The 16567-nt window shown below is 42.0% G+C and overlaps 1 protein-coding gene across 1 annotated transcript; it reads right to left on the bottom strand.

Moving 5' to 3' along the window:
• Positions 1-532: 532 nt before the first annotated feature.
• Positions 533-12365, bottom strand: si:ch211-69b7.6 (neuroblast differentiation-associated protein AHNAK). Its single transcript, XM_036136599.1, has 6 exons — positions 10831-12365; positions 9295-9333; positions 9090-9201; positions 7252-7421; positions 3625-7126; positions 533-2433 (listed from the first exon to the last, which is right to left on the bottom strand). The coding sequence occupies exons 2-6, from the start codon at positions 9295-9297 to the stop codon at positions 893-895; spliced, it is 5328 nt and encodes a 1775-aa protein (XP_035992492.1). The 5' UTR covers positions 9298-9333; positions 10831-12365; the 3' UTR covers positions 533-892.
• Positions 12366-16567: the final 4202 nt, after the last annotated feature.

Genomic DNA, 16567 nt, shown 5'->3' with positions numbered 1-16567 from the left:
TTCTAGTCTATTGAGTACTCCAAGGCTTTTACACAAAACGATGTGACAGTGAAGGGCTAAAAGGTCAGAATAATCCCCAGATACTAATTACACTGAAAACCAGAAAACTTAAGGTTGATGTCCAGCTTGTCAGAAGTACGATAATTGCAGAAGTCATGAAAACAAGGATCAAAACTCTTGGATTATTTATGAACTGTTTTAAATTGTTCAGTAAAGGTAGTATATATGTACACATGTAAAAGGAACCAAAGATGTATAAGAAATGTTACAGTAGTAACATAACATATTTGTGTCACTGCCAGCACTTCTGGCCACAACTGTTCACCCTAGTCATAAAGAAACTACACTTCTCTGTTATCAAGCAAAAACTACAAAAACTTATTTAATTATTTATGCATTTTATGTAACTCATTTTGGGATAAATTCACAAAAATGTTTATGTAACTAATTCATCCATTTCATTAATGACTGAGTACAACGGGCAACACAAGATAAACTTATAGTTGATGATTTTTCAAAATAGAACAAAAACTTGATACATTGCACACTTTATTGCTGGAGTTTCTACATCAAAACCACAAAATTAAGGACGAAAAGACTTAAAAAAAAGCTTAAAAACAACATAAAATATTTTGAGCAAGTATTGTCCAACATGGTATAAAAATCTACAAAATGTACAAATAATTTTCATTGACAGTATAAAACAAGTGCCAAGGAAGAGCCATTACAGTGTACTTTAGGCTAACTGCACTGTAAACATTTAAACACAAGAATACAGGGGCAGACAGTAACAACTTCCATATCAATCATAAAACATAAAAAACATACATTAAAAACAATGGCGATAATAAATAAAGACAAAACATGAGACATACAAAAGTAGCTCCGATGACTATAGAAGGTTGGAGAAAAATGTTGAGCCCTTGAGATAGTTATCATCTGGAACGTCAAGGTCCAGTTTTCCATCAGGAAAGAAAAGCCTACCTGTATAGTTATATTTACGGTTAGGTAGGTTTTGAGGTTGTGGCAGTCTGGGGAAAACGGTGACATAGTATCCTCCTGCACTGTCAGGTTGTTTAGTTTGAGATGTACTGTGCACATTGCCATCCCTGCTGCCAACTGGCACGCATTTGCTGTTCCTGGGGTCAACATGAACCCCTGAAGAAGGGATCCGTTGTTGATAGTAAGATGGTGCACTTAGGTCCAGTTGTGAACCCCTGGCTCTAAGCACATGGTCTTTCCCTGTGAAGTCGTCAATGTTGAGATCTGAGCGATTGTAATCAATGTATTGGTGGAAGGCATCATCCATTGAAGGGTAGCTGCCTCTTACTGTGGTTCTAGCTGAATTTCTTTTTGGATGTCTTAGTCGGATGTCTTGATCTATGTCCAAATCAGGTCTTTTTAAACTCATACTTGCCATATCTGATCTGCGATTCCTATAGGAGGCTCCCTTGAAATTTAGGGAAGCATTATCAATGTTAAGGTCTGGAGATCTTAGATGAGGACTACGTATGTCTATCAAAGAAGTATTCATACCCATGCTTGTGCCACTTAAATTTCCTTTCATTCTAGGTGCAGAGAAGCCCATTCCAGGTTGTCCAATGATACCATTTACTCTCGGATTTGGATGTTTTGAACTGAGCTTTGGACCATTTACCCTAACATCAGCTAGATCTAAAGCTGGCAAACTTAAATCAGGACCTTTCAGCTTTGGTCTTGATGTTTTTGGAACATTACCATATACATTTGGCATGTTCAGCTCAGGTTGTTGTAGCTCACTTGTTATGTTAGCATTGAGGCCTTTTGGCATCTTTATTTGGGATTTTTTTAAATTGACACCGGGTAAACCAATATTGCCATCTGGAGTGTCCATGTCAAACTTAGGAGACTGGAGGTTGACGTTTGGTGCACCAAGCTTAAGGGAGCTGAGTCCACCTCTCATGTCTGGACCGTCAACATTCAGTTTTGGAGAATTTAAGTCTGAATTTAGTGTTAGATTTTGTCCCTTTGGTAACTTAGCATTGAACTTTGGGCTGTCTAGCTTTGGACGAGAAAATTCCACATCAGGCATTTTCGAGTTTGGCATTTTAAACTGTGAACTGCCAAAATCAACATCTGGAATATCAAGGCCAGATTTTGAGCTTTTGAAGTTTTTGTTTGGTAAACTCAGGTTGGGAGAATCAAGTTGGCCTTTTATCTTTACACCATCAAGATCAGTGCCATCTATCTTTGGTGCTGAAAATCCAACATCAGGCATTTTCAGATTTGGCCTTTTAGGTTTTGCTGATGGGCTTCCAAAACCTACATCAGGAACTTCAAAGCCATTCCTCCCACCCTTGATCTTTGGAGCTTTGAGACTCAAATCTGGTGATTCAATATTCATTGTTGGCATCTTGAGTTTTCCTGAAGGAGCATTAACATCCCAGTCTGGACCTTGAATGTCAGGCATTTTCATTTTAGGCGTTTTAAACTTTCCTTTTGGTGATCCAATGTTAACATCTGGAATGCCAACATCGAATTTAGGATCTTTAAGCTTCATATCTGGCAAGTCCAGATCGGGAGCATTTATTCCACCCTTGATCTTTGGAGCGTTGAGACTCAAATCTGGTGAATCAATATTCATTTTTGGCATCTTGAGTTTTCCTGAAGGAGCATTAATATCCCAGTCTGGACCTTTATATTGAGGCATTTTCATTTTAGGCATTTTAAACTTTCCTTTTGGTGATCCAATGTTAACATCTGGAATGCCAACATCTAACTTAGGATCTTTAAGTTTCATATCTGGCAAGTCTAGATCGGGAGCATTCATCCCACCCTTGATCTTTGGAGCTTTGAGGCTGAAATCTGGTGACTTGAGATCTGCATTTAAGTCTAAATTTGGGCCTTTTGGCAATTTACCTGCGAGATTCATTTTTGGCATCTTGAGTTTACCTGAAGGAGCATTAACATCCCAGTCTGGACCTTGAATTTCAGGCATTTTCAGTTTTCCAGAGGGCATGTCTAAGTTGACTTTTGGGCCACTGAGGTCTAGTTTGGGGGCTTTAAGGTCAGCTTTGGGCATATTGATGTCAGGCATATTTATTCCTCCACCTCTCAAATTCGGCCCAGAAACATCTAGATCAGGTGATCCTAGGTTCAAGTCAGGACTATCTATCTTTGGACCTGAAAGATTCAAGTCAGGCAGGTTCAGGTTTGGCTTTTTAAATTTCCCAGAAAGATCTGGCATTTTCAAGTCTAGACCAGCTTTAGGCGCTTTGACATTTACATCAGGTGCATTTACGTCCATATCTGGAGCATTTAGGTTGCCATCGAGTTCAGGTCCTTTAATACCTGGAAAGTGAAATTTGGGCATTTTCATTTTAGGCATTTTAAACTTTCCTTTTGGTGATCCAATGTTAACATCTGGAATGACAGCATCTAACTTAGGATCTTTAAGCTTCATATCTGGCAAGTCTAGATTGGGAGCATTCATCCCACCCTTGATCTTTGGAGCTTTGAGGCTGAAATCTGGTGACTTGAGATCTGCATTTAAGTCTAAATTTGGTCCTTTTGGCAATGTACCCGAGAGATTCATTTTTGGCATCTTGAGCTTTCCTGAAATAGCATTAACATCCCAGTCTGGACCTTGAATTTCAGGCATTTTCAGTTTTCCAGAGGGCATGTCTAAGTTGACCTTTGGGCCACTGAGGTCTAGTTTGGGGGCTTTAAGGTCGGCTTTGGGCATATTGATGTCAGGCATATTTATTCCTCCACCTCTTAAATTCGGTCCAGAAACATCTAGATCAGGTGATCCTAGGTTCAAGTCAGGACTATCTATCTTTGGACCTGAAAAATCCAAGTCAGGCAGGTTTAGGTTTGGCTTTTTAAATTTCCCAGAAAGATCTGGCATTTTCAAGTCTAGATCAGCTTTAGGCGCTTTGGCATTTACATCAGGTGCATTTATGTCCATATCTGGAGCATTTAGGTTGCCATCGAGTTCAGGTCCTTTAAAACCTGGAAAGTGAAATTTGGGCATTTTCATTTTAGGCATTTTAAACTTTCCTTTTGGTGATCCAATGTTAACATCTGGAATGCCAACATCTAACTTAGGATCTTTAAGCTTCATATCTGGCAAGTCTAGATCGGGAGCATTCATCCCACCCTTGATCTTTGGAGCTTTGAGACTGAAATCTGGTGACTTGAGATCTGCATTTAAGTCTAAATTTGGTCCTTTTGGCAATGTACCTGAGAGATTCATTTTTGGCATCTTGAGTTTTCCTGAAGGAGCATTAACATCCCAGTCTGGACCTTGAATTTCAGGCATTTTCAGTTTTCCAGAGGGCATGTCTAAGTTGACTTTTGGGCCACTGAGGTCTAGTTTGGGGGCTTTAAGGTCAGCTTTGGGCATATTGATGTCAGGCATATTTATTCCTCCACCTCTTAAATTCGGTCCAGAAACATCTAAATCAGGTGATCCTAGGTTCAAGTCAGGACTATCTATCTTTGGACCTGAAAGATTCAAGTCAGGAAGGTTTAGGTTTGGCTTTTTAAATTTCCCAGAAAGATCTGGCATTTTCAAGTCTAGATCAGCTTTAGGCGCTTTGGCATTTACATCAGGTGCATTTATGTCCATATCTGGAGCATTTAGGTTGCCATCGAGTTCAGGTCCTTTAAAACCTGGAAAGTGAAATTTGGGCATTTTCATTTTAGGCATTTTAAACTTTCCTTTTGGTGATCCAATGTTAACATCTGGAATGCCAACATCTAACTTAGGATCTTTAAGTTTCATATCTGGCAAGTCTAGATCGGGAGCATTCATTCCACCCTTGATCTTTGGAGCTTTGAGACTGAAATCTGGTGACTTGAGATCTCCATTTAAGTCTAAATTTGGTCCTTTTGGCAATGTACCTGCGAGATTCATTTTTGGCATCTTGAGTTTACCTGAAGGAGCATTAACATCCCAGTCTGGACCTTGAATTTCAGGCATTTTCAGTTTTCCAGAGGGCATGTCTAAGTTGACTTTTGGGCCACTGAGGTCTAGTTTGGGGGCTTTAAGGTCAGCTTTGGGCATATTGATGTCAGGCATATTTATTCCACCACTCAGATCTGGTCCAGAAACATCTAGATCAGGTGATCCTAGGTTCAAGTCAGGACTATCTATCTTTGGGCCTGAAAGATTCAAGTCAGGCAGGTTTAGGTTTGGCTTTTTAAATTTCCCAGAAAGATCTGGCATTTTCAAGTCTAGATCAGCTTTAGGCGCTTTGACATTTACATCAGGTGCATTTATGTCCATATCTGGAGCATTTAGGTTGCCATCGAGTTCAGGTCCTTTAATACCTGGAAAGTGAAATTTGGGCATTTTCATTTTAGGCATTTTAAACTTTCCTTTTGGTGATCCAATGTTAACATCTGGAATGCCAACATCTAACTTAGGATCTTTAAGTTTCATATCTGGCAAGTCTAGATCGGGAGCATTCATCCCACCCTTGATCTTTGGAGCTTTGAGACTGAAATCTGGTGACTTGAGATCTGCATTTAAGTCTAAATTTGGTCCTTTTGGCAATGTACCTGAGAGATTCATTTTTGGCATCTTGAGTTTTCCTGAAGGAGCATTAACATCCCAGTCTGGACCTTGAATTTCTGGCATTTTCAGTTTTCCAGAAGGCATGTCTAAGTTGACCTTTGGGCCACTGAGGTCTAGTTTGGGGGCTTTAAGGTCGGCTTTGGGCATATTGATGTCAGGCATATTTATTCCTCCACCTCTCAAATTCGGCCCAGAAACATCTAGATCAGGTGATCCTAGGTTCAAGTCAGGACTATCTATCTTTGGACGTGAAAGATCCAAGTCAGGCAGGTTTAGGTTTGGCTTTTTAAATTTCCCAGAGAGATCTGGCATTTTCAAATCTAGATCAGTTTTTGGGGCACGGAGACTGGGTGCGTTAATGTCCATGTCTGGTTTATCCCAAGTGGCATCAATCTCTGGTCCTCTGAAGCCTGGACGATTCAATTTAGGCATTTTGAATTTTGGCAAGTTTTGTTTTGGTGAACTGATGTTAACATCTGGAGTGCTCATATCAAAGCTTGGGGTATTATAGTCAACATCAGGGGTATTAAAGTCTCCCTTAAAGTCCATGCCGCCTTTAAATTTTGGAGCAGATGCATCTATGTCAGGTTGCTTAACTCCAGGCATTTTGACTTTTGGTACAGAGACGTCAGCATCTTGGAGCTCCACATGTCCATTTAAACCTGGGACTTGAACAGCAGGCATATCAAATTTGGGCATGGTAAACTTAGGAGCCTTGTACTTTCCAGATGGACCTTTAATACCAGCCAAAGGAGAAGCAGTGTCCATTTTTTCCCCTTTTAATGATAGATTAGCATCATTTGCAGCTATGCCACTTTGTATCTTTGGGTTTTTAAGAGTAAAGTCAAGCTTTTCATCAGCATCTTGACTTTCACCAGATAACCCAATTTTAGGGAATGTGACTGATCCAGTTAGAGCATCCACATCTACATTTCCTGGGTCCATTTGAGCCCCAGGCAGCCTAAGTTTAGGTGATTCCATTAAACTGGAGGGAGAATCCAAATCTAAATCAGGGGTTTTGAGTCTTTTGGAATGCTTCACACTGAGTTTGCCTATGGGAACTGCTGAAATATCATCTGGTGTCATAACGTCCTTATCAGGGTTAATAAAAGCACCCGGGAGGGTTACATTAGAACCTTTTGAGGCTAATCCAATTTTTCCTTCAAGATTTGGCATTTTTGAGTCCTCTGATGTTCTGTCTGCAATTTCCAGGCGCTTACCCGGTGCGGTCATGGCATTTAAATCATCTGATAGTGTCTGAGAGCGATGATAGTCTCCGAGATGAAACTGTGGATTTCTAGCATCAACGCCAAACGAGGGGAGGTTCAGATTGCTGCCATCTGCCACATCTCTGGTATCTGACTTTGAACCATCAGCACCAGCACTCAGCGATTTGGATTGTAGAAGTCCAAAGTCAACTCCAAGGCGAGGCAGCCCCATGTCATGTTTCAGGTGGACCTTGGATGAGGTGGAAACTGTTGATTTGTTAGCAGCAGATGAGTCATCCTTCAGAAACCTCTTTATTTTGGCATTGTAGAGTTTACTGTAAGAGTCCTTCAGCATCTGGAAATACAAGCCATAACTAGTTGATAAGAGTGCGGTGTCAAAGACATCAGAAAAGTTAAGAGCCGATTTAGGCTGTTGCCTTATAAAGCTATTAAATGTTTAAAGTATAGTGTTAAACCTACTGATTCTGGGTTTCTGCCACTCTGGTCCAAATTGTCCAGGCTCTTGCTCAAGCCATTTCGGGTAAGGACTTGGACTTTGTCATCAAATGGTTCCATTAGTTTCAGCACATTTTTCACCTCCTCTTTTGACAGCTGATCAAAATTTATTGTCGCTCCCAAAATTTCATCCCCTGAAAAAGGACAAAATTAAGAAAGCCTGTTAACTCATGTGAGAATTTTTTTATTTTATTTCAAAATCCGTTTCAAATCAGGCCTGATACTCCTTTGTGATGCATCAGTGTTATGAGTGTGTAATCAAGCACAGAACTGAGAGCACAATGCCAACGATCACGAAGGAAAATCAGGGAGTATGCATGAGATGGGAGCTGATAGTAAACCACACTTCCCTTTGGAAGATGTTAACATTGGATCACCACACTTCCCTTCAAACCAAACTGTTGCTGCAGCACTGAACTGCCTTTGTTTGTGGCAGTGTTGAACTTAATTGCAAAAAGAACATTAGACTCAAACCTCTAAGCATGGAACAGATTTTAACAGGGCACCTAAATTAGACTGTGAATGGAAGAATTACATCAAGGGGACTAATTCATTAAACTTGTATTTGACTGAAGGGGAGTTTTCCTCTCCACTGTCGCTTCATGCATGCTCAGTATGAGGGATTGCTGCAAAGCCATCAACAATGCAGACGACTGTCCCTGTGGCTCTACGCTCTTTCTGGAGGAGTGAATGCTGCTTGGAGAGACTTGATGCAACCTGCTGGGTTTCCTTAGATAGGAAACTTTTTGACCAATCTGTCTGATTTGGTTGAATTTGACTTTGTAAAGTACCTTGAGATGACGTGTTGTGAATTGGCGCTATATAAATAAAATTGAACTGAATAGAGTTGATTCAATCTCATATTTTTAAATATGAACAAGATTTGCTTTTAATGTGCAGTGCTTTCAGGTGAGCTGTTATGAAATGTTGCTATTTTAGGGCTGGATAATGAATCCCATTTGCAATACAATTGCAATTTAAAAAAAACAACACAATTTCCAAATTGCAGAGTTCTACAAGTTTTAGCTGCATAACAGTTAATGGATAAGACACGTCCTTTAGGTGTCGGTATGTTTAACGTGGGTTTGTCTCCACATGGAAGGGAACAGAGTTGTAGCAGTGAGATAATCTAATTTTATTAGTTGCTTTTTTTTCATACTTTTTTTTTTACCAGAAGCTTTCAGGAATCTCACCATAGCAATACATACTGCACAAACTGTTTAATACATAGACTTGTTTGTTGGTTGCACTTTATGTTCAACAAGGATTGATGTCCAACTCAACAAGCTATTCTGATTAATAAAAACAGTTACATTTCTTGTAGTAAATGGTCCTCATTTACAAACCTCTCCATCTACAGAGCATTTCTGTTGCTTCTGGTTAATGCAGAGAAAAGTCAAAATGAAATTGCAATCGCAATTATGGTTGAAATAAATCGTAATTTTGATTTTTGTTAAAATCGCACAGCCCTATGCTATATGAATAAATGAAATTGAATCCATCTGTAAAACATACTAAGCCTCCTAAAGGAGCATTTACACTTTCTAATTATTGCACATCTTAATCAAAATCTAAGCTTAAGAAAAATAAAATAAAATTATGACTCTAAAAGTGTCAATGCGCTCAATGGAAACACATTAAGCACATTGTGTGAAATATATATTTGGTAAAAGAAGACTGGAGCTTTAGTAAATTACGCAATACTTCACTAAACTCTTATGATCAGCATGTTTTTTAATTCTGAATACTAGGACAAAGATATGTCTTTTGGAATAATGATGATAAGAAGTCAGAGCTCATACCTTCCTTCAAGTTATGGGAGCTGTTGGTGATGCTGGAAATGACCAGCGCCCCCTCCTCCGATTCGTCCAGAGTCAAGGCCTCAGAGAGGCTTCGCCCCCTTCGATGGGTTGGCTGCACAGAAAAGTCTATGATCAACATACTTATCCACAAGAAAAGTAGTAAACAAAAATCTGAGCACTGCTCCACTCGGCTGCATTTTCATACCATGTTTTTTGATGTTTGTTTGCAGATCTCAGACTAAACCTAGAAAAAAATTAAAACAGTCAGTTAATATGATCAAACCCATCATAAATAGAAAATTAGACTTTGTTCTTTTCCCAAACTTAATATGGGCTGTCCTTGCAAAAATCTTAGGTCCTAGCAGGAGATGGTGTTCTTCTACCCGTTCAATTCAGCAAGAGAAAAAAAAACGTTTTCACTTTAAAGAGGTAGTAAAATCCCAATAAATATAAATGCCCATGCCTGCCGAACAAACATCAGAAAATCTTTAAGACTAAAGGAAAAACGTGTCAGATTTATTTTTTATTTTTACTAGGTCACCCAGGAGGCTCAGCAGGTACAGAAGTTATGGCCTTTAGCTATTGGGTTACTGTGAGAAACTAGAAACCAGTTCCTCTGGGCTTGTGTACAACAGCTTTTTTTGGGCGTTTCTCTTTCAGAAGCAAACACAGTCAGAGAAACCATACCCACTGCTTTCTAATACAGCAGGAAACTGACAGACCTCCTGACATGTTATGTTCTTTTATATTTCTTACCTTGTTTATTAAGTGTTATGGTACAGTGTGCAATCATACAATACCAACAAATACACAAAGATATCAGGCCTTGATGACTCAATTAAAACTAAAATGGTGTTTTCTGGTCTATTACAAAGTTTAGACTGAATTTCATAATCAAATCTGCATATTCATATTTCAAATATAAGATGAAAGTGTTTTTGTTGAAAGTCTATACAGAGCTCCGGCATTAACAGTTAAGCATGAATATGAACAGTCCCACCCTTAATTCTAATTTAATTGTTATGGAAAGATTGTCTACAAATCTGCAATGAAAAGAAACCCTTATTTTGACGTAGCATTGAGCAAATTTCAATATTAGTTTCAGCGTGTCTGATGGTAACCCCAAACCAGACGTTTCCTTCAAGCCACCAGCCTGAACCTACAAACCTCCTGAACGGATGATTAAGACTGGAAGCTACTGATGTGCAACAATGTTGCAGATTAAAATGTACCCAAAAACGATAAAATGTTCTTTCACCAAAAACACAGATGTAAAGCTGATTAAAGCGCGCACACATGGCTCATCTGATCTAGATTCAAACCAAAAGTACACCTTCTAATTTCTAAACAGAGGAAGTATAGTGCTGGACAAGCATGTAAGAGAGTCTGTAGATGTGTGTAAATTATAGCTTCTTTAATACAATAACAAAAAACTTTTTGAATGGGCCGAGGAGAGTAAACATAAGATACTGGTCTGAAGATGTTTCTTTGTGGCTATGTGCTGGAAGCTGCTGGGTGAAGTACGCCGTGCCTGAAATGCAGGCCAAATCTCACGGTGCAGAGATGCTGGTTTGACAGAAACTACCTGCATGCCAGAAACTCAGCAGCTGAACCGCAGCTCTCTTACCTCCAGCTTTTTTTAATTACCTCCTATTTTTTATTTATTTTTAACCAAAGACCCCACAGCAGTCTTACTGAAGAACATCAATATAAACGTACTAAAATCTAAAATCCAACTGACCTGAGGGTCCATCTGGCTGTTTCCGCTGTCTCGTTGAAGGTTAGTTCAGTAGGTGCTGACAGCTCAGCTGCTTGTCACTGAGGAGAGGAGCACCTGCCAGGCAGGTGAATACTCCAGCTAAAGCAGACAAACAGGTTGAGCCTTTAACGTCTTGCCACCATGTGGTGAGACGTCAACAGAGCCCAACGTGAACCGTCACTTCATACTCCCTCCTCCAAACACACCTTAGCTACAACACACCTGGGTCTCACATGTATGCAAACAAAACAAACACACTGGAGTACAGGAGGAAAACGTCAGAATTTGACCCACTTTTCACCAAGCAGCAGCTCATTTTCTGCTAAAAGGCAAACCCTAACACTCTGAGGCCTGCCAGACACCCAATCATTTTTTTGGGGTTTCAGAACGGGGACAGCAGGAAAACAAGAACCAAACAGTCCTCCTGACAACGTGAGGGGTGTGAGAAGAATGTTGGCCTGAGTGAAGGGAGCGGCACCGGGCGTTCACCCTGTGACTCACTCTCGTTACCGCCACTGGCTGGGCACAAAGAGTGCTGTCTGAGTGAATCTGGGAACAAAGACTCGAGTCCGGTCCAAAACCTTCAGGTAATGCTGCAGCACCTCATAACATCTGATAATATAATAGAACATAATGATTATCAGACACACCTGCTGGGACAAACAGGGAGGGTGGCTGTGTTAATACCCGGGGGCCCTGTTGTTCTAATTAATCACGCGCAAATAAACAGCAATTGAACTTTAAAGCTGTTCCTTCTTGCTTCGGTGTTTAGTTTAAATAGAAATAAAAAGGTTTCGTTGTTCATGCACCTTTGCTCAGCTCTGCGCTCCAGGAGGATTAATAGTTGCACAGACGTGCAGGAAAGTTCACTGTGTCTTAGATGCTGAAACAATAACTAATAAATAAGTGATATTCTTTATTCAGTTAATCTCCAAATCTGCTAAGCCTATATAGTGAAATAAACTGATGAAAAACGCACAAAAACATTCAGGGAAAAATTAAAAATACATTAAAAATGTTAACTGTTTACACATTTATCTATCTCCTAATTTAGTCCAGTACTCTCACCAACAAAACCAGTTTAGCACCAAGGAGTGGTGTGAACAGGAAGTTATTTGGTCCACCAGCAAGCCATTCTTGAAAAGTGATTTGCAAGGAATTGGCACTTCTACACAACTGACAGTAGAGAACAGAAGAGGGGGCATGAGAGAAGCGATTGTTTACAGGCATTATCTGAAGGTTCAGACAGTTGAAACAGTGACAGATACCAGGCACAGAGGATGCAGTGACAGTACTACCAGCTCTTGGCAGGATTTGGAAAGGGGTACACTAAGTGTAAACCTGTGAAAGGCCTCCGCATACTATAAGGGACCTGTCTGGTGTACTGAGTCTACAGATGTCACAGTGGCCTGCTGCTGGAACCACTGGGTAAATAAGAGAAGCCATTCCTGTCTTACCACACAGTGTTTTAACAGAACACTGTACTCTTACCATCCGGCCTCAATTACACTAACTAGGACAGCAACGTTGTTGTGGACCCGCAAAAATAATCAAGCTAATTCAGTTGTTACACTGCTACAGGGAGGACAATGTCAACTATGTGCTTCAAATAAAGTTAGTGCCATTGGCAGTCTGTATTTTAAAGCTAATATTAAATATTTGATAAATGAACGTTCTTTTTGTCCATGCATCAAATTTATCCATCCATCCATCCATCCATCCATCCATCCATCCATCCATCCATCCATCCATCCATCCATCCATCCATCCATCCATCCGGTTTCCGATCTATGCAAGTTTAATATTTAGAGCTGGACCACTAAAGATATGCCTTGAGTAAATCAATTGTGAACCTTTTTTTTCAACTTTTATTTTAAATATTGACTAAAAATAAACGAGGCAAAAACTCGGGTGTGGGAAGAGTTCGGAGAGGCCATGGAGAAAGACTTCCATACGGCTTCGAAGCGATTCTGGTCCACTATCCGGCATCTCAGGAGGGGGAAGCAGTGCAGTACCAATACTGTTTACAGTGGGGGTGGTGTGCTGCTGACCTCGACTTGGGACGTCGTGCGTCAGTGGGCGGAATACTTCGAAGACCTCCTTAATCCCACCAACACGTCTTCCATTGAGGAAGCAGAGCCTGAGGACTCTGGGTCGGGTTCTCCCATCTCTGGTGCTGAGATTGCCGAAGTGGTTAAAAAGCTCCTCGGTGGCAAGGCCCCGGGGGTGGATGAGATTCGCCCTGAGTACCTTAAGGCTCTGGATGTTGTGGGGCTGTGTTGGTTAACTGCAACTCTGCAACATTGCATGGACATCGGGGGCAGTTCCCCTGGATTGGCAGACTGGGGTGGTGGTCCCCCTATTTAAAAAGGGGGACCGGAGGGTGTGTTCCAACTACAGAGGAATCACACTCTTAAGCCTCCCTGGTAAGGTCTATTCAGGGGTTCTGGAAAGGAGGGTCCGTCGGATAGTCGGATCTTGGATTCAGGAAGAGCAGTGTGGTTTTCGTCCTGGCCGTGGAACACTGGACCTGCTCTACACCCTCAGCAGGATTCTTGAGGGGGCATGGGAGTTTGCCCAACCAGTCTACATGTGCTTTGTGGATCTGGAGAAGGCATTCGACCGTTTCCCCAGAGGGATCCTGTGGGGGGTACTCCGGGAGTATGGAGTACCGGACCCTTTAATAAGGGCTGTCAGGTCTCTGTACGACCGGTGTCAGAGTCTGGCCCGCATTGCCGGCAGTAAGTCGGACTCGTTTCCGGTGAGAGTTGGACTCCGCCAAGGTTGCCCTTTGTCACCGATTCTGTTCATAACTTTTATGGACAGAATTTCTAGGCGCAGCCAAGGTGTTGAGGGGATCCGTTTTGGTGGCCTTAAGATTGCGTCTCTGCTATTCGTGGATGACGTGGTCCTATTGGCTTCATCAGGGCGTAATCTACAGCTCTCACTGGACCGGTTCGCAGCAGAGTGCGAAGCGGCCGGGATGAAGATCAGTGCCACCAAATCCGAGACCATGGTCTTGAACCGGAAAAGGGTAGAGTGCCTTCTCCGGGTTGGGGAGGATGTGCTGCCCCTAGTGGAGGAGTTCAAGTATCTTGGGGTCTTGTTCACGAATGAGGGGAAGATGGAGCGGGAGATCGACAGGCGGATTGGTGCGGCGTCTGCTGTGAAGCGGGCGCTGTACCGATCCGTTGTGGTGAAGAGAGAGCTGAGCCAAAAGGCGAAGCTCTCGATTTACCGGTCGATCTACGTTCCTACCCTCATCTATGGTCACGAGCTTTGGGTCAGTGACCGAAAGAACGAGATCCCTGGATACAAGCGGCTGAAATGAGTTTTCTCCGTAGTGTGTCTGGGCTCTCCCTTAGAGATAGGGTGAGGAGCTCAGTCATCCGGGGAGGACTCAGAGTAGAGCCGCTGCTCCTCCACGTCGAGAGGAGCCAGTTGAGGTGGCTCGGGCATCTGGTCAGGATGCCTCCTGGACGCATCCCTGGAGAGGTGTTCCGGGCACGTACCACCGGTAGGAGGCCCAGGGGAAGACCCAGGACACGCTGGAGGGACTATGTCTCCCGGCTGGCCTGGGAACGCCTTGGGATTCCTCCTGAGGAGCTGGCCCAAGTGGCTGGGGAGAGGGACGTCTGGTCCTCCCTACTGAAGCTGCTACCCCCGCGACCCGACCCCGGATAAGTGGAAGAAGACGTACGGACGGACGGACTAAAAATAACTAAACTAAGGAGTCTGACAATGTCCTTTTTTTGTGTCTTTCACTATTTTTCTTCCTTGTCGTATAGATCAGCCTCATAATAAATTATACCCCTTTATAATGAAACAAATAGTCTAATACATTTATTCAGTTAAGTAACTAAAAAAGACTTTTATTGTCCAGTTATTTATCATTTACACATATAAGAAATCCTGAGTATAAACTGTTTCTTTGCACAGTATTTGACTATGAAACAGGGATTAGATCAAAACGAAGGGTTGAGAAAATCACCTTGGGCTAATAATTTAATCAAAGGGTAAATTTACTATAATTAAAACGATCTCAGATTTACTGATGCAAAACATAACTATCCAGACTGACATTAATATAAGAAAAAAACAAGAAAGTAAAAAACGATCTACTTCTCCAGATTAGGATAAAAAGAGAAATAGATTAATAAATGAGCATTTATCTTAATCAGGCTGTTCTTGATCTGGGTCCTAGCTGTTTCTGAAACAATGGGAAACTGAGGGAACCTGATGCGGCTCAGTCCCATCTCAATGGACACCTGTTGTCCTTCACCTAAACGTTATTCCACTTTTGTTGCAGAAGAACCCCCCCCCCCCCCCCCCCCCCCCCGGCCCCGCCTCCGTCTTGGGTCACATGTGGGCAGCAGATTCTGATACTTCACATTCTGGGTCTCCATGTATCCGGGTCCAGCACAAAGAAAGGTCTCTCTTCCATAACCCTGCATCCCGGGATGAGCAGTAGGGTTATGTGGGGCTGTGGTCAGTATGACAAAAAATGACATGTTGAAACATGAAAAGTTACCAGGTGAGTTCACAATGTCTTTGACACTGAAACAATAAATACCAAATAAGTGATATTCTTTATTCTATTAATCTCCAAATCTGCCAAGCCTATATAGTGAAATAAACTGATGAAAATGTACGAAAACATACAGGGAAAAATTGAAAATACATAAAAAATGTTAACTGTTTACACATTTATCTAGCTCTTATTTAGTCCAGTACTCTCACCAACAAAACCAGTTTAGCTCCAAGGAGTGGTGTGAACAGGAAGTTATTTGGTCCACCAGCAGATCATTCTTGAAAAGTGATTTGCAAGGAATTGGCACTTCTACACAACTGACAGTAGAGAACAGAAGAGGGGGCATGAGAAAAGGGATTGTTTACAGGCATTTGCTGAAGTTTCTCACAGTTGAAACAGTGACAGATACCAGGCACAGAGGATGCAGTGACAATACTACCACCAGCTCTTGGCAGGATTTGGAAAGGGGTACACTATGGGTAAACCTGTGAAAGGCCTCCGCATACTATAATGGACCTGTCTGGTGTACTGAGTCTACAGATGTCACAGTGGCCTGCTGCTGGTGTGTTTGCCCTCCAAACACACGGGGTTGGACCACTTCAGCAGCAACAACCCACCGAACACATGAAGAAGCATCAGGACCATCACAGATTATAAGCACAACGACAAGCAACTCAGCAAATACTCAGCTCTTCCCGACACCTTAAACAGCTTCTTTGCACGCAACAACAACTCTCCAAGCAGCAGAAGGTCTGAACATCTTTCTCAGCCAGAGGTGCAGCATCAGCCTCTCATCCTGCAGCTGCACCAAGTGACATCTTCCTTTAATAAGGTCAACACAAACAAGGCTCCAGACATGGTGTCAGGTCAGACGCTTAAATTGTGTCCTTACCAACTTGCAGGGGTTTTTCTGGACATCTTCAACTTCTCCCTGCAGCTCTATGGTCCCTGCCTGTCTGAAATCATCCATCACTGGGCCTGTTCCCAAAAAAACAGCCATCTACTGCCTCGACGTTACTGTCCTGTTGCTCAAACCCCCGTCATCATGAAGTGCTTTGAGAGATCCTCCTCACATCAAAGTGGCCTAGGCTGGCTGCAGTTTGCCTACAGAGAGAATCATTCTACAGGTGATGCTGTCTCATTAACACTTCCCTCATCTCTAACTCATCTGCAGCATCCCAACACCTA

This window comes from Fundulus heteroclitus, chromosome 5, assembly GCF_011125445.2.
Source record: "Fundulus heteroclitus isolate FHET01 chromosome 5, MU-UCD_Fhet_4.1, whole genome shotgun sequence".
In the NCBI taxonomy this organism is placed as follows: domain Eukaryota; kingdom Metazoa; phylum Chordata; class Actinopteri; order Cyprinodontiformes; family Fundulidae; genus Fundulus; species Fundulus heteroclitus.
This window is presented reverse-complemented; position numbering and strand designations above follow the sequence as displayed.

Bases quoted from the DNA above. Each gene is read 5' to 3' on its own strand.
- si:ch211-69b7.6 (XM_036136599.1), bottom strand. The intron at 7,422-9,089 runs GTATGAGCTCTG...GTCCTTTTTCAG, and splicing joins CTCCCATAACTTGAAGGAAG to GGGATGAAATTTTGGGAGCG. The intron at 2,434-3,624 runs GTCCAGACTGGG...CTGACATTCAAG, and splicing joins GAAAATGCCTGAAATTCAAG to GTCCAGACTGGGATGTTAAT.